This window comes from Coloeus monedula (assembly GCF_965178545.1).
Source record: "Coloeus monedula genome assembly, chromosome: 1".
Lineage (NCBI taxonomy): Eukaryota > Metazoa > Chordata > Aves > Passeriformes > Corvidae > Coloeus > Coloeus monedula.
In genome coordinates, this window is record NC_138781.1 from 52656678 (window position 1) to 52679985 (window position 23308).

General features: G+C 43.1%; 1 protein-coding gene across 1 annotated transcript in view; it reads left to right on the forward strand.

Annotated features, from left to right (window-relative positions):
- Positions 1-5522: 5522 nt before the first annotated feature.
- The window catches only part of EGFR (epidermal growth factor receptor), a gene marked incomplete at both ends in the record, with an annotated part of 150975 nt that continues 133189 nt past the window's right edge, over positions 5523-23308 (forward strand). Inside the window, one exon of the mRNA XM_082280127.1 lies at positions 5523-5628. Coding sequence (XP_082136253.1) covers positions 5523-5628 — 106 coding nt within the window. The remainder of the gene's footprint in view (positions 5629-23308) is intronic.

The following is a 23308-nucleotide window of genomic DNA, read 5'->3' on the forward strand; positions in this document are numbered from 1 at the left end:
AGTGTAGTTATTCCTATGACACTCTGATAACCGTTTTCAGTTTATCTTATCAATTGCAGCGTTTATCTTCAATACAGAAAGAATTTGCCATATCTTTTTTTTTTCCTTGTAATTACTTTAGATTTTAATCAAAATGCAAGAAACATTTTTTGTCCTGCTTTATACAGGACAAAAACTGGGGGTTGTGTCAAAGAGAAGCCATAATTCAGAAAATAGATGGCTCAAACTTTCTCCCATGCAATGGGTGCAATAAGTCTTTGAGTGCTAAAAACCACTACAGCTACACAGGTTTTATTTTTAAACTCTTTTTTTGTTGCCTACTTTCATTAGTGTATAAGCTGCTGCTGTGAATCCTTAACAGAGTTTAAATAATTTTAAAAGCCTGTTCCTGATTTAAGAGAAGTTCCCTGCAAAATACCACAGTGATCTTGGTGACTGAGATGATAGATAAAACATGGATATTAAAAAAAAATAAAGAACATGTAGGAACCCTCCTGAGATAACACCATGGTCGTGTGTTGAAATACTGACTGCAATTTATTATAATTAAGGTCTAATTTCAACACCCACGTGTTTGTTGGTATTGTCCTTTCTAAGTGCTGTTATACAAACAAACAAACAAACTGCTGGATTCTGCACCTGGGATGGGGCAACCCTGGATGTACAGACAGGCTGGGGAACGAGATGCTGGAAAGCAGTGCCGTGCAAAGGGACCTGGGGGTCCTGGTCGATGGCAAGTTGGATATGAGTCAGCAGTGCCCTGGCAGCCAGGAGGGCCACCTGTGTCCTGAGGGGCATTAGGCACAGCATCCCCAGCTGGGCAGGGGAGGGGATTGCCCTGCTCTGCTCTGCACTGGTGCAGCTTCATCTCAAGTCCTGGGGGCAGTTTGGGTGCCACAATTAAGAAAGATACAGAGCTATTAGAGAGAGTCCAAAGGAGGGCAACAAAGATGACAAAAGGCCTTGAGTGGAAGCCATACGAGGAGTGACTGAGGTCACTTGGTCTGTTCAGCCTGGAGGAGACTGAGGGGAGACCTCACTGCAGTTACAGCTTCCTCGTGAGGAGGGACAGGCACTGATCTCTTCTCTGTGGTGACCAGTGACAGGACCTGAGGGATTGGCCTGAAGTTGTGTCAGGGGAGGTTTAGGTTGGACATTAGAATAAAGTTCTTCCCCCAGAGGGTGGTTGGGCACTGGAACAGGCTCCCCAGGGAAGTGGTCACAGCCCCAAGCCTGACAGTTCAAGAAGCATCTGGACAGCACTCTCAGGCACAGGGTGTGACTCTTGGGGTGTCCTGTGCAAAGCCAGGAGTTGGACTCGATGATCCTGATGAGTCCCCTCCAACTCAGCGTAGTCTGTGATTCTGTAAACAGTGTTAAGAGAAGAGAGAAAGATAATCTGAGTGTGTAAAAATGCATCAATTTTCATCAGGGACACTCTCTAGAAGCAGCATGATCTAAGGTTTAAATAGAATGTTTAGAATAAACAGCTCTTGAGTAATAATCCTAGCTCTGCCACTAACACTCTGCCCAAGGGAAATTATTTTACATCTATAAAATGGAAATGATAGCTACTAACCTGCTTTACAGGAGATTTGCAAAGATAAACTAGTTAATGTTTGTGCAATATTTTCAACATGCAAAGTGCCATAAAGCTCCATGAAATAGTATCTCAGCCCGTGCTTTAAAACCTAAGTGAGGAGTCATAGAATACAAACTACAATGCAAAATACAGTCAACAATTTCAAACACCATGCAAAATCCAAGCACGCTAATTCATCTCTATTTAATTTCTTCTCTTCCACTGAAGGGCCTGCCCTTTAAAATCACTTTCACAACATGCAGAGAAGAGCTGCATTGCCATTGAGGAATGGTTGCTGATGAATTTTTTTTGAGGGGCAAATGACCCACTCTTGGTGGATAATGAAAAGCAAGACTTTTTTTTCATGTAAGGAAATGATCCAGCAGCAGGGATTTTTTTACTCTTGAGAGGATTTTGAAACTCTATTCTGTTTTGAGGGAATGTGGAAGAGATAGGAGAACTAATCCTGCTTTTTCCACTCATAGGGAAATCAGTTATTCATCCTCTTACAGCTACTCCTCTCCATGTGTGGCAAAGTAACCAGCTCAGTGGTGCAGGCAAGTAGTGGTGAGCAACTGCAGTCAAATTCTGTAATCCAGAAGTATCTTCACGTGAAAGAACTACCAGATTACATGATCTTCATAGGTCAGCATGTTTATGCTTAATATATAGAAGACAAGATACATATATATGTACATACTATAAAGCAAGCAAATCAAAAGAAAGCTGAAGACAGATGTTGCATTTAGTATTTTCACTACGAACTATCAATTTAAAAATTGGTGATCAAAAGGCTGGCCTTTGTTCCATGATCTTTGATCCACGCACACATGCAGCCAGTAATAAAAGTTTTGCAACATGAATATTGCATGCCCTTAGTAAAATTCACGTTAGCTTCAAAGGAGTTATACCAAAGGCAGTCACTGGATATGTGACCAGCTGGTTAGGGAAAATGTAACGTTTGACATTTCAGAACCATTTCAGAAATTGCTCAGTTGTGTAAAAAAGGCCTGAAATTCCTGCCTGTGGTAAGTTTCTCAAACTTCAGTCTTAAGAGTTCCTTTACATGTCTCATGACCTTGGCAAGCAGAGCACAATGCCACAAAAGTAACACATTTGTGCTCACAAAGGTGGGAGGACAGAATTTATGGCAGCTTGCTGTGCAGCCCCTTCAGCAGTGCTGCACTGCCAGCAGCAGATGAGAGTCTCCTGTAGTGGATATCTGCAGTGTGGGAAAAAAATTTAAAGGGGAATTTGCCTAGTCTCCCCTTGCTCACCATGTCAGCAATGAAGGGGGAGTTCAGTTGGGATTGAATACTTGAATTTATGTGCATTTATGTAAGAGCAGTACGTGATGGGAGGGTGAAGCAAGTAAGAAATGTTCCTGCTCAGTATAGCCGGTAGAATCACAAAAATTTTGCAAAGCAAGTATTTGATCTTTAGCATGTTAGGACAAGATTTGGACCAGTTTCTCCACTGAATTCATATGCAAAAATGTTTTCTTTTTTTTCCTATGTTTAGTTTAGTTTTCATTTGTCACTTTGAACCCTTTCTTCTTCTAGATTTTAAAAACTCTATTGCCTTCTACATTAGTAGCTTGACACCCAATGTGCATGTCTAGGGGCACATTTTTATTTAGTATTTACATACTGAACTGATTTGAAGGTCATTTATTGGTTGTCTTAATTGCATTTCCTTTATCATAATGCAAGCTGTAATCATCAGTGTGTGCTGAGGATGCTTTGCAAATATTCCCTCCCTAGAAGCTGATCTCTTTTCCCTAGGTCTCTCTCACTTTTAAAGATCCTCCTATTTGTCTAAATAAATGAAAATGAGCCATATACACATAGTGTTTATGAAGTTGCACTGAGTGAGAATCTTTCAAGCCAGTTTGTACTAATATTGTACTGTAAGTTCGGGTTCTGTCCTCACTTACAGCCATGAAACCAATCATATGGATAGAGTTCCTCAGATGTTATTAATGTCTGAGTTTACTTCAAAGTACATCTTTCACATTGTTTACAAAATGTAATTGAACAGAATGTCAGCTACAGCATATGAAAGCTGTCTTGTAATGCAACTCATCCTAATAAATGATTACAGGCCTGTAGGGTGATACATGGTTAAAGGCATGTGGTCAGGCATTGGGCTTTGGGCTAGGATGTGTAAAGGGGATGGTAGTTTTCTTTGCCTAGTTAGGACAGTGACTAGTTAAACTATCAGAAAAAAAAAAAAGATTTTACAGAGGAAATTGACTGGTAGGAGAAGGGCCATGTATCTCTTAGAGGAACATGCGTAACAGAGGAAAGTCAAGGTACACTCAGTGGCTATTTTGCAATCTGTTGTGTTCCGATACCCTGTGATAGATGCAGGTGTTTAGCATGGAACTTCCCAAAATTCATGTCACTACTGACTTTAGTTCTGGAATTCCCACTTAATCACAGTAGTTTTAAGTCTTCATATCCTATTGACTGTGTAACCCAAGCCTTCACAAGAGCTTTATGAAGAAATTAGCACCAGTGTTCAGCAAGTTTGAATGTTGAATCACGATTTACTCGGAGAAACCCCAGCCCAGACAAGTGGCACTTCTGTGTCCTATTTACATACCTGAGTGACAAGACAGTGCTTCCTCCCACTTTCCAAAGAAACAGCCTGTTAAAAAACCGATAAGAATATTTTAATTAATACTGAATAGCTTGGGCTTTCCTCTTGGGGGAAAGGACCACCACACAGGTACTCTTTTGCTTAATGTCTGTGGAAGTACTTGGAGCACCTCCAGAACACTTGTGTTATTTTGTGTTTATTAAGTAACTTGCTACGCGGAGCAGCGAGCACTTTCTCACTGCTGGTGGCAGGGGAATAGAAGCAGTATGGGCAGACACGGACCCTGTCATCGGTGTGCTAAATAAGCACCAAAACCTCACTGTTTCATTCCACGCACACACTTGGCCTTACAAGTATTGGGAGTAAAATGACAGAACAAGAGCAGGACTACCCGCAGAGGCCGAGTGAGCTCCGCTGATTTCGGGCGGCAGAAACAAGGCTGGAGCCCCGGAGATGCGCCTCTGGGGAGTGGATTGAACCTCCGGAGCGGCTCAGCTGTTCCCCATTAAAATGCTGAGAGTTCTCCCTTGCCCGGCACAACTTTCCCTGATGAACGGGACGGGACAGCGCTTCTGGCGCAAACGCGCCCGGGACACCCGCACTGCTGTAAACCTCTACTCCCCCACCACTCCCGGGCGGGGACACACGGGAATTCCGGCAGAAGCTACATTAGGGCCACGCCGCTCCTTCGCGAGCAGTGGCGCAAACGCACGCTTACGCCTTTGGCAGCTACCGGGCAGAAGCTGCCGGGAAGTAGAAAATCCACACATACACACCCCTCCCAGCAAGGAGGAACGGCTAAACTATCTCATCACCACTCCCACCTCCTCTGATCCTATACTCCGGGACAGGTGGAGGACCCGCCCCTTCTCCACCTGGGCGGGGAAGGAGCTGCCGGTTTCTCCTCCCCTCTCCTCCTTGCTCCCTCCCCATCCTCCTCCTCCTTGGCGTCCCCAGAGGGAGCCCCTGCGCTCCGCGACCGAGTGGAGAGCGCAGCCGGGCGCACCCCGTCCCACAGCCGGCTCCAGCCGCTCCGCAAGCCCTTGCGCACCCGCCGCCGCTTGCAGCAGGAGGAGCAGAGGTGCGGGGAGGAGGAGGAGGAGGAGGAGGAAGAGGAAGGCAGCAGCCCACCCGCAGCGGGGCACCCACGTGTGCGCGCAGACCTCGACGGCCGCCCTCCAGCATGCTGCTCGGAGCCGCGCAGGGCAGAGCGCCGGAGAGGAGCTGATCGCTGCCGCGGGAGAAGAGCACAGCAGGAGCGGCTCCGCGGAATCATCCGTGCACCCGTCCCGTCCGACCCCCAGCCACTCCGCCGAGGGAGCGGCGGTCCCGCAGCATGGGCGGCCGCAGCCCCCTCGCTGCTGCCGGGCCCCGCGGCGCCGCTGTCCTGGTGCTGCTGCTGGGGCGCCTCGCTCTCTCCCTCGCCGTGGAGGGAAAAAAAGGTAGGGGGCTGCGGGGGGCCAGGGCGCGGGGGTTCCGCCGCCCTTTGCCGGCGGCGTCCCGGGGGACCAGGGAGCCGGGGCTGCGGGCGGCTGCGTGCCGCGGCCTCCCGTGGGGAGCGGCGGAGGGAAAGTCCCAACTACTTATTCCCCTAAGAAAAAAACCAAACCAAAACAAAAAACCCACCCCAAAAGCAGAGAGAGAGGAGAAACGGGGAGAAAACCAAACCTATAGCAGCGATCACGCAGCCCTGACTTCCTGATTCTTGGCTTATTTTCTTTTGTGGGGGTGGAGGAAATAAAAGGGAATAAGCCTTGGCACATCTCATCTGTTGTGCTTCTCTCCTTTAGTGTTTTTTTTTTTCTACTTCCCCCCTTCCCACGTTGCCCAGTCGCTCCCCGGAGCGCGCTCCCCGGCTCAGCCCAGCAGAGCCGCTCCCGGCTCCCCTGCACCGCGGCGGCGGGGAAAAGCCGCGGGGTTCCTGAGTAAGCACCGCTCCGGTAACCCGCCGTCGCTGTGACCCGGACACCTCCGCTTGTCCTGTTCAAAGATAGTCACAGTAATAACAGAAAGAAGTATGCACCTGGGGAGGGGTGACTGAAAAGGGAGGAAGCTTCATGTGGATTCTGGTTCCCCAGTTATCAGAAAGAGGAGCAATTTATCCCTGCCCGACCCGGCGCGAAGGAGCCGCCGTCCCGTCCCGTCCCGTCCCGAGTCTGCCGGCGCTGCCAGCCCCGGCGCTGCCCGCCCGTCCCGCCGGTGCGTGGGAACAGCACGGCGGGGCTGGCTGTGGGGCCGGGGCGTGGGGCTGCCGCGGGTGCTTGGGTTTTCCTTCTTTATTGGAGAAATTGCTTCAGAGGGTGAGAAGACGTTTCTGGCTGGTCAGCCCCGTCGCTTTTTCTCTGTGTGTGGTGTTCTCTTTTGTGAGTTTGGAGAGCAGGCCCCGGCTGCTGTTCCAGCCGGAGAGCAGTCCTCTTTATCTTGGAAATCTGCCAGCCAGAGGAAAAAATGCAGATTTGGGTGGTTTGGTTTTTCTTTTTTTCCTTTCATTCTTTTTAAAGAAAAAGGGGGAGAAGAGAACTATTGCTTTCTAGAAGAGCTGATTGCATGGCTTAGAGCAACTGAGTTAGTCTTTCGTGACTGTGGACTGTAAAGACGCCCTGAAAGTGAGGAACACCCCATCCAAAAGAACTAGTTGCACAACCTTTAAAAAGCGGAAAGATTCTCTTGTTCCAGAAATCAAGTTCATACCTGTTGTTGATGTAACATGGGCAGTTTTTCTTTCCCCTTTTTTTTATTTATTTTTTTTTCCTCACCCTTTGAAGCTGATGAGAAGTGCCTCCCATCTGCTCTGCTTGTGTTAAAAGTCTTTTGAGATGCAGTCTCAGGTGCACATGCCCTGTAGAATATGTAAAGAGTGAAAGAAATGCCTTGTTTATAATGTTTAATTCTGTGTCTCACAAGCTTAGGAGGTTGCCAGTTTTTTTGAGGATTACTAAATAATCAACAGCTATGTGATAAATGCAATAGAGGTTATTCTTGGGATATTGTATCAGCAAGTAACTGTTCCTCTGGTAAGAGCTGGAGGCTCAGTGGCACAGGTGAAGGCAGAAGGATTTCTTCAGAAAGCATTAATCAATTGACTGGACTTTATTAGTTTCTCCCTACACTTGAAGATACGCAAGAAAATTACTCAGAGGTACAAAATGAAGCAGCATCTGAGAATTGTGAGATACTGATTTGAAGCAACAGGTCCAAGAGGTAGTAGAGGATCAGTGTATGTTGGGGACTGCCTCCTTGGTCAAATGATAGGACCTAGCATCAGAATTCAGAGTAATGCTGAAAGTAAATGTGCTGTCATAAATATACACAACACTTCTGAGTTTTAAGACCAAGTTTTGTGGATTTTTACAAGTTCAAATTGCATGTGAAATGACATTTTTAAAAATTTCAACCAGATTTATTCTATTACCAAAAGGAGATGTCTCAAAAAAAAAAAAAAGGTGCCTGGGCAACTGTTAGAAGAACATCAGAATCAGCCTACAAAATCCGATCAACATAATGTTTGAATGGAAATTTAAATATAATTGTGCCTTTTTCCAAAATTGTAGAATGAATTTTCTTGAATATGGATGAGAGAAAATTGGTTTTGTTATAACATTGTAGTCATTAAGATACAAAAAAGAAGCCTAATTGAGCATATTCCAGAACCAAACAGCATTGCTCAAAATTGAAGTACCCTCATCACAGGGATCAATGCCCACCTCTATCTACCTGCTCTGATGTTGACAGACATTGACCACAGTGGAACTAATCCGGATTTCCACTAATGTACCCTGGGTGGCCTGCTCAGTGGTACCGGAGATAAATACCTGTGATGGCTGGCATGCCACTTATGCTGGATGCATTTGACCCATGTCCTTTTTGTGTGCCAGTGCTCAGCGACAGTGCTACGGTTTAGTAAATTGCTTTTTGTTGCTGTGTATTGGTTTTATATCTCTAGTTTTGATCTGTAGCTGCAGCCGTTGTGGGGTGGGAGTGTGCTGCTCCTTGTCGGGAGCGTGCACGCAGGCATGCTGGGCAGCTCAGGAGCTGTCAGAGTGGACTGTAGTAGCTTTCTGTACCTGGAGTCTTATACAAAGGACTAAGTTCTTTAAGGATATTGAAGTATTCTTGTCCGTGTGAAGTGAAATATCCTGTGCAGTGTTTACGTGTGGGCTGTGTGTGCACTTACATTGAGTCTGCCTTTTACCTTGTCGTGTAGTTTCTGCACTGTGTATTATTCTGTGATTACTTGTGACAGGTATGTACAAGTAGATGGGTCTTTGGATTGTGCAGAGCTTGATCCAGTTCCATGCAAGCATCCAGTGTCTTTTTAGATGCACTTCAGTGTAACCTGGCCACTGCTCTGTGGAGCAGAGATCTGGCAGGAGAAGCCTGTGAGTTGTGCTTGCTGTGGGGGCCTCTCAGGAGTGGGGGGCTGCCCACACATCCACAGCTTGGCTGAGGAATCAACAGGGCTCTCTGTCTACCTGGTATCAGGTGAAGGATGTCTCATACTCCTGTTACAATCCTGGGAGAGCTGGTACACTGTTCTCTCATTTCTGTGTTTGTGTTACCACTGACACAAGTGGAATTTTCTATGTGCACAGGAGCTAGTTATGTTTGTGTATGTATTTATTATGTGAGGTCTTGTCTGTGCAGCCATTTATTATTTTTTATTCTCCTTGGTAAATGACCAAACAATTTTGGATTTGGAAACTAAAATAAATCTCTGCAATCTTGATGGTAAATACAGTTGGAGAAATGGAAACTTAGATACTGATGCGGTCCAATTTGGTGAGATAATAGAAATAAATAAATAATGTTGAGTGTAGAGCTGCTCTTACTCCAATGCCTCAGTGTGTGAATGCTTAAGAACAAAACCCAAATCACATCATTAAGAGCAGGGAAGGGAAGGTAAAATGCTAGCACTCATCTCCTTAATTCAGTCAATCTGCAAAATACAGTGACTATGTGCGACATTTTACAAGAGAGTTTGGCATCTCAGCAAAGTGTGTGTGTGTATGGTGAGCAAAGTAGATGCTGAAGTGCTAGTAAATACAAATTGTTATTTCTTGCATCAAGAGCATATTAAGAGATTTGCAGATAAATAGGAAATCAAGATCAATGCCCTCAAGACTTTACAATCAGAGTAGCCCATTGTAATTTATTTGTTAATTTATAAAGAGAGACTTTTGCGGAGTGTCGCACAATGCCATTATAGTCCTCAGGGCTGACTTTTGCATTTAGGTATCCATGTATCACCGAAATCACTGGGATATGCTAGCTTTAGCAGCAAGATAGCTGACTAGCCAAACCAGTTCCTTCAGAAGGTGTCCTTATCTTCCTTGGGCACAAACTGCCGTTGCTTAATAGTTCTTCAGAAACAAGCCTAGTGGAAGGTTTACTTCATTTTTAGGGAGGATGACAGTACCTTCATGGAATGGTTTTGCATAGAAACTGTTGATGTTGCTACAAACTCTTGCTCTAGTCCAGGTTTCAGTAGTATGTGTGCATCAGAGAGTACAGTCACAATGTATATGGGAGTGGATTATCCCAGAAAGAACTGATACTCAAAATTGGTGTCAGCGTGTTATAAGCACCAGCATTTATGGGTACGAGAACTTGTGTTAAATCTCATGTTAGACTTGGATCTGTATTGCAAAAGGGTTTGTGTAACACAGATTTCACTTGTAGAACTTTATTTGAGGGAGCCAGAACTGGCTGTACTCACAAAAGCATCTTTTGGCTGCTCTATATTAGGAACACTTCCTGGGGTGACCTGGCTGACAAACCTTTATGAATCTAGATTAGTCAAAATGGGGGTGAGGTCTAATTCTGTAAAAAGATTACTTTCTAGACAGAATAATTGTCATTTTGGAAATGTGTGAATTGCATTAGGCACTTTCTACTTGTGTTTATAATTTCTCAAACCCCCATTCTGCTGTACTGCTTTCCTTGAGCATCTACTAGCAGAAAATGAACTTCTGTCAGTCAGGGCTCAGGATTCTGGCGCAGGAATCACACTCAGCTGGGAAATTGCTCGTTTTATCAGAAAGAGAAAGTTATTAGGAAATGCAGCAGAGCTGTTATTTGCTTCTCAGTGGAAGGATCGTTCTCACTTTTTGATTCCTGCAGTTGTAGGAGGCGTGTAGCGTGCAATGACCTCTCGAGCAGCAGTTTCTGCACTGACAGGGATAGTCGCCTGTCTCACACTCACCTCAAGGTTAGCTTGAGCAACACATCTTTTTTTAAGTGCAGAATTTGCCTCTCTGGATCTTGAGCAGTGCTTCACCCAGCACCTGTGAGAGGGACCATGGCCAGGGGCTGTGTGACGCTGAGGTTTATGGCAGGGGAGCAGGGATAATGATGAGGGGGCCCTCACCACTGGGATGCACTCTTCAAACAAGGCTGATGCAATGCCACATGCCTCTGGTGTTGAGGGTGGTCTAAGATCTGTGTTGGATGTGACTGATCAGAAATCCTCCGTTCCTGAGGACCACTGCTGTTCATACCTGATGGCTTTAGAGAGCTCAAGAAATGCATGAGGGCACGGAGAGCCTGCAACATGGGCTTACCAGCATTGTGTAGGTGTTGGTAGAAAGTGTTCAGGTGAATGATGTTTTTCCAGGGATTAATGGTACACAGTGTGGAAATCCACTGCTTGATGTTTTGTGTGGACTTTGACAGTCCTTGTTCAGCTTAATACAGTACACACCGATCTGGTTAAGTACATATGGATTTGACCTTCTCCTGTGCCCCTTCTTCTAGGAACTTCCAGGAACACTATTAGTAGGTACAGTATGAGATGTAGTGGTGTTTCAGTCCATTCTGGTTATGTTACTTCTTGACTTCCAGCTATGACAAACAGAATTGTAATGCTTCCTTTTTTATGGCTGAATTCTGCTGACCTAACAGTATTGAGTAATAGTGTATTTTTTTTTTAATTTCAGAAATAGTTACAGAATATTTGGCATTAGTATGTGCAGAAGAAATAATTCTTAAAGGAAATATGGAAAAAAAAGATGTAATCCTCTGTACAGAGAAGTTGGACCAAAATAAATGTCTATTTCTGCTGAAGCAAGATGGTTATTTATTAAGAACTGCGACACGACTTTGTAGTTTGTCTTATAGGGAGAAAGTGTTGGTGTGGGTCTTGTGCTTGCTGCTTAATGTTATTGAGGATTGCTCAAAGGAAGAAAGAGGAGAAACCTACCTGTGAGATTGTGTGTTTAAACAGGAAAACTTTCTGATGACCAGAGTGAAAAGATGCTGCCATGTGGGTTGGCCATTGAGCTAACAAGTGCAAGTGCTACCCCAACACACCTTTTTAAAATTATTTTTTAATGAACTGAAGGCATAGTTAGGAGGGAGAAGCACTGGATTTATGTATCTCATAGGGATGTGTGAGCTTTCATTTTGAAGCTTCAATGCAAAGTGTGTTTTGCCTGTTGACAGATCTGTGCAAGGCAGATGCAGGGATCCTCCTTCTGCCAGCGTGCCTTGATCTGCTCAGCACATCTGCGTACCTGAAGGTAAACATCTACGTGTTCACATGCGTGTTCTACTAGCAGTGTGCATTGAATCACGGGTGGCTTTTGTTTGTTTCAGTGGTTGAAGAGGAAAAAAAACCTAGAAAAAAAGAATAACTTCCAGTCATACTGAAACAAGTATGTCAGGGGTGGTTTAAGTGAGGTGAAGTGAAAAAAAAAAACCAAACCAGCAACAAAACACCAAGAAAAAAAGCCCTGTTTTAATATCATCTGGAAGATCAAATTTGACCTGAGACCATTTTTTTTTCAAGTTGGGTAAGAAGCAAAATGAAATGTTTGAAATGAAAATTTGCAGGTTTATTTCGAAAATATCAGAATACCACTTGATTTTCTTATACCTCTCACCCACTTAGATTTTGGTCAAGGTGTGTTAGCTGAGCTTGGCTCGTAAAATTAAGGTTTTGGGAGTGGGGTAAACTGTCATTTGTATACACATTAATAGTTCTGCTCTGATCTCTCTGAACATTGAGATTAATGAAGCCAAAATACTTGTGATAACTTTTTTCTATTTCCATCAATTGAAACAATGGAATAGTAAAAATAATGAAATGGAGATAAATAAATATGTGTAAATTAAAAGAAGCTTGGTGTCCACTACCTCCCTGGACTCCGCATGTTTGGCGCCTTCACCTTACCTTGCTGAGTTCCAGAGGAGCCCGAGGCTTGCAGGCTCCTTGCTGGAGGTGCAGGAGCAGGCGGGCTGGGGCTCTGGGCAGGCAGGGTGACGCTGCTGAGCAGTAGCAATGCCTCAAGGGCCAGCCACGCTTCTGTGTGGGTTAAAAGCCTTCTTGTCTAGCGGTTACCTCTCTCTGGTTGCTTTCCCTTGCAAAAGTGCTGTGTGAAGGGTGGGTAGCCCCCCCCAGGAGTATCCTCCAGCTCCTTGGAAAAGTGGGGGATTTGCCAGTCCCCTCCATCCCAAACTGAGAAACTAATAATGTTCAGGGTCAGCAAAGGCAGTTGTGCTAGAACTCTGCTGGGGTAGACGGCTCCTTCTGGGCACAGAGACCAGTGAGGTTGGATGAGTCGGCAGGGACCATGTCAGACAGGATGTTTTCTGGGGAAGAGGTGGAAGGAAGGAAGGAAGAAGAGGATATAAACCAGCTGTCTTGATGACAGGATAGTAGTATTTTAGCTCTGGCTTTTATAAGAAGAAAATTATCACTTTGTGGGAACAGGGTTTGTATGTTTGGTAATCAGAACATGGTGGCATAATCCCTGCCTTCCCATCAGCAGATTCTGCAGTAAACATGAAGATAACCAGGAAAGCCCTGGAAATTGGCCACTCTTGGCACTGGGGCACTGTGAGCTCGCCCAGCACTTTTCCTAGATAGGGGAAAAGTATTGTTTTACCTATCATGAGTCAAGGGATCGAAACCACAGAGACTTTGAATGCTTGCCTGAGGCAACACATCTGGCCACTGATGAAGTTGGCTGCTAGTATTTTGGCCTCTCACCCCATGCCCAAGCTGAGGATAAACACTGCCTGGAGTTGAAGGTAACCAGCATCCTACTTGGGGCTTATTCACAAGCTTTGGAAAAATGTCTCATGTGGAGCATCATTCCTTCACTTTCCTGACGGCCCAGAATTCTGTGTGTCCTTCCCTGGGGACATGTCCCTTGATGGAGGCTGTCTGGAGCCTGGAATGAGGTGACCTATGGTGGCATGCATCTGGCTTGGCTCCTGGCGACTGAAGCGTGCTCATTCCCTGCCTGTGGTAGGGCTCAGCATGCCTGGCCCCTTGCTCTGACGCCCCGGGGAAGCCCCGGCACCTCCTGAAATAACAGCAGTGTGAGACAGTAGCTGCAAATTGAGGTTGGGTGTAAGCAGATGTAAAGTCTGAATTGTTTCCTGAGTTATGCTTTCTATGTAGCTGCAGCACAGTTATGGTGGCAATTTTCATGTTTGCAAGGCCTAACTTTAAAAAAAAAACCCTAAAACTAACCAACCAAAAAAAAACCCCATTGTAGCTGCTTCTGTCTGGGGATATGTGTTCACTCCCCCTCCCCCCCATTAAGATCTCAGATGTATGTGCAATTCTGAAAGTCGAGTTTGATTCACATTTGAGGCAGTGGATGTTTCTTCTTGAGAGCTGTGTACTTCAGTTCTGCAAAGTGAAATTATGGTTGCATGTGCAGCTCCCTATTACTAAGCAATGGTTTGATCTTGAAAATACCAATTTTTCCATTGCATTAATTAATTCATTACATTGGAATTAATTTTTTTTTTTAATTAAGTTCGCAGTGTTTTTGTAGAACAGTGATGTTTTCTGAAGTTTACTCAGGAGGTAAGACTAAAGAAGGAGGCAGGGTTCAAGGAAGAAGCTTGTTTTAGCAGTTGGGTCAGTTATTTCAACAATGCCTTTAGCAAAGAAGTAAGAGGCTGTTTTCACAAATCAGTAACTAGTTCCCATGATTCAGATTGAATCACGTAGCTCAAGTCATTTGAATAAATAAATGACTTCTAGTAAGTGAGACAGCCTCTGCAATTAGGATGGCATGCTGCATATTTCATGTTATTTATTATGTGGTTTTCAATAGATATGATTAAGCTGGTTTACACTTGGAATGCTAGGTAGCATTTCAACACAAGCCACTTAACCAGAGCTTACATTAAAATGAGGTGCACATTTGTTTTGCACAGGTGGCATCGTGCTGTATCTTCTACACTTACGTTTTCATGCGAATTTTCTGCATACAGATACACAACAGGAAAAAGAAGTCACCTGGCCGAGGGCACCTCCATTTTCTCTAATTGTAGCAGGCAATTCTCAGTGCTTCCCCAGTATTTACAGTTGCTGCAGTCTTAGCTTTCCTTTATTTCTTACTTGGCCATCAACTCCCATGGATGTGCATAACCAGAGGTGCAGAAAACTGCTTTTCTCAGACATGTTCATGGATTACGTGCTGTCCTTGGTGTTTCCAAGAGGATGTGCTTCATGGGTCACCTGCAACTTCTGCTGTTGGACTTGGAATGAGAGCATTGCAATTCAGTGTAGAAGACAAGGAAGAAAAGGTCTTCTTGGCCTTTGTTTCCAGACATGGTTATTTTGTAGTTTGTCTTAATTTTAAGTGGCTATATTATCAAATTGAAAAATCCCAAGTGGTTTTGGTGGTGTGAAAATAGTGTTTTGAAAAAATGCATGGTCACTTTACTACTCTGTCATACCTGTTTGTACCATGGACAAAGCAATATTAATTTAAGAAATACACCCTGGACTATCAAAGGCAATAAGTAGCTCTGGTTGAAGGGGATATGGAGAATAGGTAAGATTTGGGGCCTGCTGGCCAAGTGATCATCTGCTCTATTCAGGAGAAAATTTTGCTATCACATGTCTTTCCAACTTTTTCAGTTCACATAGCATGAAAGGTACATTAGAAACAAGGGGATACCTATTTGATAAAGGAGACTTTCACAATAATGAAGATACCAGATCTTCAGTGCCAGATAAAAATACCATTTTGCATATGTGATCACTCTTTCTTCTGTGAGTGGAAGTTATGGTTCTCCTACCTGAAGGCATTGGTGGTGAATTCTGTACAACATTTAGAAGCTGGTAGAAAAATAAAACCTTCATTTCTTTTAATCATTGGGAAGGGACAGCTGTGATATGAGTAGACATGACTAATGTTTGACAAATTTGCTTCTCACATGTTAAATCTGAAGGTTCACAGATCATCTACTGGGCACATGAAGACAAGGAAACCTTCCCCCACAATGTGGGGGAGGTATCCTCAAGTCTCTGGGTGACTGGTTGGCACAATGTTTTGCAAACTGCTGAGCAGTAGTAAGCGCCTTTAGTCAAAAAGCTGTTACAGGAGTGGAGTGGTTTTTTTTTTTTACTGCAATCTATTTCTCATGAATGGAATTTTTACATTCTCACTTCTTGAACAGGATTCAATTTGTTTTACTGCTCTTCAGACTAGTTCAGCAGCAAGTATATGCCTTTTTTTTTTTTCTTTCCCATTAAAAACAAACAGAAAACCCCAAGTGAAAAACCGATTAAACCAGAACAAAACAAACCAAATTTTTTGGAAGCAGAACTGTTAGTTGGCAAAATCTTGACTCTGGAAGCTGATTTGTCACAGCTAGACCATAATTGAAGCTGTTAGGTTTCCGCATGAACATGGGTTTTGCACCACAGAGCAGTGTGTTGGACGTGGGCCCCCTGGCATTTGATGAGAGTTGGGAAGTGGTAGAAGTGTGACTCTGACTTCTCTCCCTTAGTCTGACTCTGAAAACACTCCCTGAAAACCAAGCTGTCAGAAAACGTAGTAACAGTCACATCTCCCCTCCCTCAGGTACTGACACAGGTCTTTCCTAATGGAAACCTGTCGTAATGTGAACAGAAGATGAACTATGCCCAGGAAGAGAGTTTTTTCCACCTCAGGTTCCATATTTGAATTCTGACTGGTATCAGGGTGCTTAGACTGGCGGTGTAGTGAAAAACAAAGGCCAGCAGGGCACTGATTGCCTGTACAAATGGACCATTTGGTGTTAGGCTTTCTAATGAAAAACCCCCTTCTAGCTGGTCCTTGTGTACCCAAAGCATGTTGGGACAGAGCACAGGCATCCATTTGAAGTTTCACTTGTCTAGCAGAGGAAGGTCAATAGGAGAATTGAGCTGGTGTCTGTGCAGCAGACTGAGTGAGGTGCTTGCAAGGTGGTGTTAGTGCCATACTTTGCCTTTATTGTCATGTTTGTACCATCTGGGTAGGTACTGATGCCATTATCACTACCCTGAAATTAATGGCAAGAGTCCAGTCTTCGAGAGTAGGAGCAGGGACACGTATTTCACAGAGGAAGGGAAAGCATGCAAGACAGATTTATGTTGTGTGTTCAACTTCCACCTACCTGTGAGGATAAGTAGTGGAGTTGCAGCAGTTTTAATTTGATATAAAAGTAATTTGTAGTTCCTAATTTGACCTCTTGCAGTGAGGAAGTCTGCAGCAGGAGGTGAAGTCAAAATTTGAGCATCTTCAGTTATCTGGTCGGATCTGATTATTTATTAAAACATCTGTGTTAGGATACATGCCCAGTTAATGGATCAGTCTGATATTTGTCTTTTTGTTTGGGATTTGAAAGGATGACCACTGAAATGCTCTCTTATTTCCATCTGGTCTTCAAAAAGTAATTAAGTGTTGAACAATGGTATTGTCAGTCTGTTTCCTACCTAATAAGCTCTGCAAGGTGCTCTTGTTAATGATTTTATTATTTCAGATCTGCTCTTGTTCTCTCTTTCCCTCCTTAATGAGGCAGATCCCCTAGGCAGCATCAGTTTATCACAGTTGTCTATGGTAGATGAACTAATCCAGCACCAAGGAAGTTTGTGTTCAGCCGTGTGTAAGATGCTCCCAATCAGTATGTACAGATAATTCTCGATGACGCATGAAAGACTTAGCATGTGCAAAAAAGGAAGAACAGGCCCTTTTTCTAAATGAGGGTCATCTTGATTTGAACAGCAGCAGTCTGGTTTGCATCAATGAGCACATGTTATTCAGTGAATTAAGAGTAAAAATAGCTAATTAACACCTTCTCTGTTTCTTTTTTGTCTGGTCATTAGTTACTACAAGCCAAATTAATTCCTGACAGCATAGGGCATGGAAGGGTGTCAATGACAAACTGGGGTCAAGAGCTGAATCCTTTGATGTTCTGGAGAGAAATATTCCCTCTTTTATTGTATTGCCTGTATCATGTAATTTGATGTAGGTAGGCTTAGCTAACATCTATATTTTGTGTTTCAACTTGTGAAGAGAAAATCTGAATTGGTTGTTGGAATTTGAAAGAAGGGCTATTTTATGCTGGTTTAGTATGATACCTGTTGGATCCTATCTGTGGACTAAAATACAGTTTCAAAGACTTGGATCATTTCAGAAATAGCAAACATATGACTTCTGAGTAAACAGACTGATTATAATAGAGAGGATTAGAAAACGGATTGTTGTGGGCCAACACTGTACTACGGAGAGGGATGATATCATACTGGTAATCACTGTTGGGCTTAATGGCCCATAAACTCTGATAAAAGCTTTTGTAAAATTGTCAACAAGGATTCCATCCATTGTTAGATTGCCAGTGGATGTCTTCAGGTCCTGCAATAACTTGCTACCATCAATTGTGTTTATGTAATTTCATGAAATAAGACTTTCACTCTGAAGATGTAATAACTCTAATAATAATAAAAAAATACTGTCAGCTAAAAATTAATGACTCAGGTCCACAATTGCTGTAGCTTCCCAGAAATCCCTTACCTGGCTTGGGCTGAGGTGGGTTTGCATCTGTGATTCCTGTGTGTAGCGGACAGGCACTTTTTCATTACCTCTGCCGGGTGCTCACTAGGTCAGCAGAAATAGGCAGTATCAGTGCAGGGTTTGTATGAAAATTAAAAAATAGTTTAAGTTTACTGTATTTCTACTCTGTTGTTAGCTTTCACTGTGGGGTTTTTGGCATTACAATTATTAGAACATGAACATTAAAAAGGCTTAATTAGTTTCATAAGCATGAGTACTCCATTTAAAAAAAGAGGTGCAGAAGCAGTTAAATTTTGTTTATAACTTACAAGCTGTGTTAATGTATGGTCCCTTTCAATTTGTTTTCACAGCTACTACCTTCCTATCCCCTTTTTATTCCTCTCATCCCTTCCACATGATTAGTTAGATAAATTATTGGCCACAGTGTGATGCAAAATGGGCTTTAATCCAAAGTCGGAAGAGAAGGAAGTTCTTTTTGCAAGAAAATAAATAACACAGGGTATTTAACAGTGCATTAAGCAACACAGCTGTTAATACTGCACTGATAATGCAGTGAGGAGAGCAGGAAAATATGTCATTAGTTTAGTCAAGCAGTGAATTGCTCCAGCTCTCACGTTTCATTGGTGATATTCAATATATCCAATGCAGATGCATTGATAATGCAAAACATTAATGAAGAGTTGAACATGGACTTTCCACCTCTGCAGCATGGGATAGAAAGGAGGAGCTGGTTTACCTGCCTGTAGGTGGAGTTTCATTTTTATACTCTGGGAAGGAGGGGAACAGAAATGTGCTAAATAGGCACAAAGTCTGTCCTCCTAGAGTTACTGCTTGCCCATATTTATTTGCTTTATTTTCTTTAGGGGGTGATGGTAGAGGTAGGAAGGTATCTTGTGGAAATGTATTCTCCAGTCTCCACCTACACAGCTTCAGGAGTTCTTTACCCCAGAAAAATATAATTCTTAAGTTAATGATCTTGAATGGCCCATCGATAAAATTGCTTGCTCCATCTCCACCTTCCTGATGTATTTGACAGTGGGGTGGTAAAGTGGAATTCAAGGAGGGCCTCAAAATTATTTGGCTCCCCAGCTTCAGAACATGCAACTTCAAAAAAAGGCATTGCAGCTATATGCATGGAAGCTTATGGAAAAGGTAAAATTATGGAGAGCTGGAGGAGAGAGAAGAAAATCTGGAACTCTTGTTTCTCAGTTACAGTAACACTGCAGCAGGGACATGCATTTTCTCTTCAGGCTCAGTCCAGCAATCTGTAGGCATCATATGCCTTTGAAGTCTCTGGATATTTTGCCTGCCACTGCAGGTTCAGGTTTTTTTATTACTTTATTTGCCTAAGGAAACTCTTCTCATCTAGTTTAAAGGGAAAATCTGATATGGAATACCCCACTGTGTTCTATGAACACTATGCCAAAAAGTAATTCTCCCAAAACAGAAGGTAAGATGATAATCACATCCCAAGATTTTATGGTATCAGTGTTGTAACTTGAAATGAGTCTTTTGCCTGGGTAAGGCAAGTAAGTCTAATAAGTACATATTCTGGTAATTGTCCTTCCACTTTCTTTTCCTAAAAGATTGTTTCTAGATACATTTTTGGATGTGATTTAATATGGGTGAATTCTTTAGGCTCTGTTAAGTGCTATGGCTTCAGGCATTGTTTTCTGCCAGCCAAAGCAGTGGTCTCATGGTTTAGCAAAAATGAAATATCTCTAAACTTGCTGGAATGAACTTGATGGAGTTGAGTGGCATTTTCCTCACACACTGGATGTGTTGAAGCCAAAGTTTTTGCATGGGAGCTCTTGCAAAGAAGCCGTGTGTGTGTGTAGCGTACACCTCTCCCTCACTTCCTGAGAAATATTTACTATAGGCCTAAGAAGATCTGTTAATATGTAATTCTTAGTACATAGAAGCCTCTGGCACTCTTGCTTTATCATATAAGAAAAAACGGTGTTACCACAGCAACTGCTGTGCCACCCGGTACTGAGGCAGCTCCCGTCTATGTAGCGGTTATAAAAGTACATTAGACAGATTTTTAAAGTGCATGTAGCTAAAGTGAGAGTAGGAACTTCACACTTGGTGAATGCTACGGTGGAAGGAGAGCATGAATTTGTTCAGAAGTTGAGAAAAGTTCTTAATGGAAATAAGTAGCAATAGATCTAATTCAGCAAGCTCTTTGACAGATGCATTATTTCAAGTCTGTGCAATCCCTTTGAAATCAGCTGAGTTCTGTATAGGGCTAGAGTTTGTGCAGATTCAACAGTCTTGTTTTACAGGTGACAAAAGTTACATTGTAAAAGGAAGTGGTGGTTTTGAGAGGCTCCAGTGGTGACACTTTTGTAGGGCGTGCATGGTGAGGGCAGGTACTTGGCATTTCTCTACAATGAGCCACTGAAAATGACTGAAAGGGAAGTCATGAGTAACTGGAAGTATCAGAAGTTTTGATTTATGGATAGTTTTGAATTTTGGACAAGGTTTCATGTTACATTTGTGCATCACCTGTATTTGATATAGCAAGGAATCTGTGTTGAGGGGTGTGCATATAAAGATGTTTGGTTGTCTATTGTACGTTAGAGTGGTATATTACAGAAGTTTCTGTACTATAAAATGTAATTGTTTTAGGAGGAGGCAAAAGACCTAGGAAAGACTAGGAAAGGTTTTAAGCTAGTCTGAACTAATAGTGTAAACCTGTTTGAGTTTTCCTTTTAAGACACTCAGGTGTAAGAAGACCCTGCTTCTTGCACTGCTGAATGTTCAGAGCTGAACCCAAGCCCTGGTGAAGCTATAGGTTGTCATTAAAATGCCTTTGAAATTTCACCAGTTTTGCACGAAAGCCATTCTGGGTTGTAAGGCAGCTTTCCCTTCCTAGCTTGGGTCAGGTAGGCACAAACACTGAAAGATCAGTTTTGGGATGATTTCTGAACCTCTACCTTTTACACCTTCACTGTTGGTATAACCCACAGCACTTAAGATGATATTCCTTCTCTGTGATCCCTGTTCTGATCTTCCTCATGGATTCTCTCTCTTGGTATCTATCTTTACTGTCGCTCTTACTTTAGGATGGTGGAGCAGGTTTATACTTGATAACCATTCTACAGTCTCAGTATGTTTTGTTTGAACAAATGCCAGAAGGACTTGGAAGTTACACTGAGTTAAAGGCAGCAATAGTGACTGTATCCTGGGACTGGAAATAGCACCTTTGTGGTGCTGCCCAAAGGATAAGAAAAACTGATCGAGAGGGTCCTCAAGAAGTTTCTTCAGAAACTCAATTTGGTTCTGGTACAAATATGCCAGGGGAGTCCAGTGGATAAAAGATAATTTCATGCATGTTCCCAGTACTGTATTAAATGAATAGGTTTGTAGTGAAGGTGTTCAGACATGTAACATGTATGACAATTTGCCTGAGACAACAAAAAGAAATCAGTTTGTAGTCAAAAACAGAGTTTTTAATTATATATTTTGTGATTTGTATGTAGTGCTTTAAATGTACTACAGCAAAAATTGAATGCAGGCAGTGATTTATCTCAGAAATATATATCCACCTTCAAAAATCCAGCCTGTCTGCCTGATACCTAATTGATCACTCACTTCTGATGATAAACTCGATGTTACGTTGGGAATGCTTTCCAGCACTAGCAGATTCTTAACAAGCTGCTTGAGATGCATATTAAAAGTGTTTTTGGAGATGTAGAGGCAGAAAAGCTTAGAAGTCTGATGACTGTTTATCTGAAAGGAGCTCCCAGGGGCAGAGGAACTGGGTTCCCCATTCATAGTGGTTTAACCAGGTAGGGAATTTATTTGTTTGTCTGCTCACAGAGACATTGAGGGGACAGTCTTATTTTGAATTTTAAAATTAAAGGCAGTGGCATTATTTCGGTACATAAAGTTCAGGGCCTTGCCTAAAGAGTGTGATGGTAGGTGGGGTTGATACCTGAAAATGGTGTTTTGTCCATAACTCAGCCTGTGCACGAAGTGAGTGACTGATGTCAGGGAGAGAGAGCTTCCCAAGGTTTAGAAAGTTATTTCATGGACTCCATATTTCATTGCACCACATTTATTTATAATGCTTAGCACTCCTAGTTCAAAATGCATGTGTTCCCTTCCTGTGTTTCCTGATTGTATGCAACATGATGTGCTAAAGAGAGAGAGCTTGCTTTAGCTATGGACTAAGTTAAACACCAGAGGCTTCTGAAAGCCAGGCAAGTTTGTTAGCATATTTTCATTTATAGGAAGGAATAGCAAACATTTACCTGTGCTGCAGGCAGCTGCATGGGCAGCTGTTATCTAAAGCTAACCATGCACAGGTATGAAAAGGGGACAGTGTAGGTATCTGTAGCACTCTGATATGAAAACCTAAGGTCACATTCTACCCTTGAGTAAATCTTCTGCAGCCCTGCTGAAATGCTGAGATGCTGTGCTCAGGTCTGAAAGCAGACCTGGGTCTACAGCCAGGAAAAGCAATATTCAAAAGCAGGGATGCAAGTCTTTCAGGTTTGCTCCCAGTCTAGGCTGTCATGTGTAAAGGACTTGTTTTTAAAATAAAGAAAAAAAAATGTTTGTCCTTTATGATTCATTGTAGAGAAGTCCTATGCCATAGTCTTCCAATTACTTTTTGTTGTTTTGGGTATTTATTTCAGGCCGCTGCAACTGCAGTAGGGAATTTTGCATGGAAACCATAATCTGTTGCAGATAAAGCAGGGGATTTTTGCATAGTGTCTCAGAATAAGTGCTGGAAGAAGTATGCCCAAGAAAAAGATACACCAAGGAGCCGCTAAAATTACCTGAATTCAAGTATCAAATCCTTAGCAAGCTCTGGATTTTGGGGAGAGCTTTGGTTCTGGTTTCGTTTGGGGTTTGACTTGACTGTATAGGGATCAGAATAATGGATTTCCCGTGAGATAGGCAAAAGAGGATTATAGAATCAGGATCTGTGTATCGTAATTGTCTGCACTGTTCTATAGATGTGATATGGTCTAAGCCCCACCCCCCCCAACCCCGAGGAATTGTGTGTTATCGAGAATTATGTGCTGCAATACAAGGTGTGTGTGCTAAAGAGACTTCATTTTCTTAGCTGTAAAACAAAGGTTGCGTGAAGCCAAAGCAACGTCTAAGTGCTGGGGTCCTAAAAATGTGTGTGTGTGTGCACGTTTGGAAACTGCCATAAAATCCGCTGGTTTGGGGAAATGTACCCATTATTAATTGCCTCTGACTTTCCAAGGAGTGTGTGGGCACCCGCAAGTGCCAAATGCTGTGCTGGGACGTCCTCCAGGTGGGTGATGCCCATCTGGGAGCTGGTGTCCAGGCACACTGGGAGGAAGGCTCTGCCTGC